At 46.1% G+C, this 2,881-nt stretch overlaps 1 protein-coding gene across 1 annotated transcript in view; it reads right to left on the minus strand.

Moving 5' to 3' along the window:
• Positions 1 to 338: 338 nt before the first annotated feature.
• Rptn (repetin) overlaps positions 339 to 2,881 on the minus strand; it is a 4,146-nt gene continuing 1,603 nt past the window's right edge. Inside the window, 3 exon segments of the mRNA XM_075979198.1 lie at positions 339 to 668; positions 670 to 770; positions 773 to 2,881. The exon segment at positions 773 to 2,881 is cut by the window's right edge and continues 295 nt beyond it. Coding sequence (XP_075835313.1) covers positions 339 to 668; positions 670 to 770; positions 773 to 2,881 — 2,540 coding nt within the window.

Genomic DNA, 2,881 nt, shown 5'->3' on the forward strand with positions numbered 1-2,881 from the left:
AATAGAAATCTTAAGTGTACCTTTTCCCATGTTTAAATTTTAGGAAGAATGTTCTACCATTCAGTGATTCAATCAAGTATCACCTAAACTGAAAACAAACTAGAAATGATGTAAACCCATAAAGTGATCAAAATGAAGATTGATTAGTTCCCCTAATTTACTTCACCCAACCAATAACCCTAGAATTGCTACTAAAGGAGCTGATTTCAGAAAGTGTGGTACTATACTAATCTTCAAAAGGATTCTAGTAAGCAGATGAAAAAGAGAAAGATGACATGCAACTTCAGGGTTTTAAACAGACACAAAGATGAACTGACACATAGCTTTTTTCATTAGCTTCAAACTGCTTCACCTCTGGCACTCATTGCTTGCTCTCGTACATAGTCGTAGAGGGGGCTGGGAGAATTAGCTGTTTTGGTAGGGTAGTTTCCATATTGTTCTCTTATTTGGGACCTGCCACTACCATGGGTTGGAAAGAAATGTCTTCCCTGGGATCCTTGGCCCTGGTCATCTTCATTCTTGTGAATTTTTTCTTTGTTGGGTAAGTTTCTGGATTGGTCTTGGGATCCTTGATACCTTTTATTTTCATCATGAGTTTGTCTATCCCATTGTTGATGATGCTTTTGATGTTTGTCCTTTCCTTGATGGTTTTGCTTATCTTCATGATTGTCTACCTTGTTGATGATCTTGATTTTCTACATGAGTTGTCCTGTGTTGTCTTTTCTGGTTCTGCTCATCTACAGAGGTTTGCCTATCCTGTTTCTGATGCGTTGTTCATCTCTGTGGGCTTCTCTGTTCTACATCTCATATAGACTTTCCTGCTCCTCCAAACTGTGTCCATCCCAATTTTGATGCTCTTCCTCTTCCCAGTGGCCCTCCTCGCTGCTCTGTGATTGCCAGTCATACTCTTCATGGGGGTATGGCTCTTCTTGCTGTATCGGAGCTAAGAGTTTGTGCTTATTACCCTCTTCAAGCTTCCATGCCTGGTGGTGGCTTTGCTGCTCCCTTTTATCCTGGAATCTCTGTCTCTGGGTTTGATTTACTTCTTCTCTTGAAGTCTGTTGACTAAGTTTTCCTGATATTCCAGATTGTTCAACATATGAGTCTCTTCTTGCTTTATCAGTTCCTTGGAAGGACCTGTTTTGCCCCTGGAGTTCAGTTTTCCCAATCTTTGGCTGATCACAGTGAGAACTCTGGCTTTTACTGCTTGTCTGACCCTGGTGAGAACTCTGGCCTTGTCTGCCTGTCTGATCATACTGGAAACCCTGGCCTTGACTGTCTGTCCGATGCCAATGTGAACTCTCTTGACTGTCTACCTGACCCTGGTGAGAACTCTGGCCTTGTCTGCCTGACTGATCATACTGGAAACCCTGGCCTTGACTGTCTGTCCGATGCCAACGTGAACTCTGGTCTTGTCTGTCTGTCTGACCCTGGTGAGAACTCTGGCCTTGTCTGCCTGTCTGATCATACTGGAAACCCTGGCCTTGACTGTCTGTCCGATGCCAACGTGAACTCTGGTCTTGTCTGTCTGTCTGACCCTGGTGAGAACTCTGACCTTGTCTGCCTGTCTGATCATACTGGAAACCCTGGCCTTGACTGTCTGTCCGATGCCAATGTGAACTCTCTTGACTGTCTACCTGACCCTGGTGAGAACTCTGGCCTTGTCTGCCTGACTGATCATACTGGAAACCCTGGCCTTGACTGTCTGTCCGATGCCAACGTGAACTCTGGTCTTGTCTGTCTGTCTGACCCTGGTGAGAACTCTGGCCTTGTCTGCCTGACTGATCATACTGGAAACCCTGGCCTTGACTGTCTGTCCGATGCCAACGTGAACTCTGGTCTTGTCTGTCTATCTGACCTTGGTGAGAATTCTGACCTTGTCTGCCTGTCTGATCATACTGAAAACCCTGGCCTTGACTGTCTGTCCGATGCCAACGTGAACTCTCTTGTCTGTCTGTCTGACCCTGGTGAGAACTCTGACCTTGTCTGCCTGTCTGATCATACTGGAAACCCTGGCCTTGACTGTCTGTCTGATGCCAACGTGAACTCTCTTGTCTGTCTGTCTGACCCTGGTGAGAACTCTGACCTTGTCTGCCTGTCTGATCATACTGGAAACCCTGGCCTTGACTGTCTGTCCGATGCCAACCCTGGTCTTGTCTGCCTGTCTGACCCTGGTGAGAACTCTGGTTTTGTCTGTCTGTCTGACCCTGGTGAGAAGTCTGGCCTTTAATGCCTGTCTGACCCTGGTGAGAACTCTGACCTTTAATGCCTGTCTGACCCTGGTGAGAACTCTGACCTTTAATGCCTGTCTGACCCTGGTGAGAACTCTGGCTTTTGATGCCTGTCTGACCCTGGTGAGAACTCTGGCTTTTGATGCCTGTCTGACCCTGGTGAGAACTCTGGCTTTTGATGCCTGTCTGACCCTGGTGAGAACTCTGTCCTTTAATGCCTGTCTGACCATAATGAAAATTCTGGCCTTTGCTCTGACCTTGTCCATCTGTCTGACCATGTTGGAACGTATGTTTTTGTTTGTCTGACTGACCATAGCGAGAATTCTGGACCTGTCTGTCTGTCTGACTGTTGCCTGATTTCTGATACTGCTTTCCATATTGTTCATAAGAACCAGCTTCTTGTTGACTGGTTTGACTAGAGTAAGAATCTTGTCGGAGTCTTCCAGACTGGCCATGGCTGCTTTTTCGTCCAAATGTTTTAGACTGGCCATAATGAGAAACCTGAGCTGGGATCTCAGGCTGATTTAAAGCAAAGATATATCCTTGACTTTTGGGTCGGTCGTTGCTAGATTTATGACTCAGTCTTTGATCAGGGCTAGAGTGCTGATCGTCTGTCTCAGACTGATCAGAGCTATAATCTGTGTCTTGTC

The sequence above is a fragment of the Microtus pennsylvanicus genome, chromosome 7, assembly GCF_037038515.1.
Source record: "Microtus pennsylvanicus isolate mMicPen1 chromosome 7, mMicPen1.hap1, whole genome shotgun sequence".
Lineage (NCBI taxonomy): Eukaryota > Metazoa > Chordata > Mammalia > Rodentia > Cricetidae > Microtus > Microtus pennsylvanicus.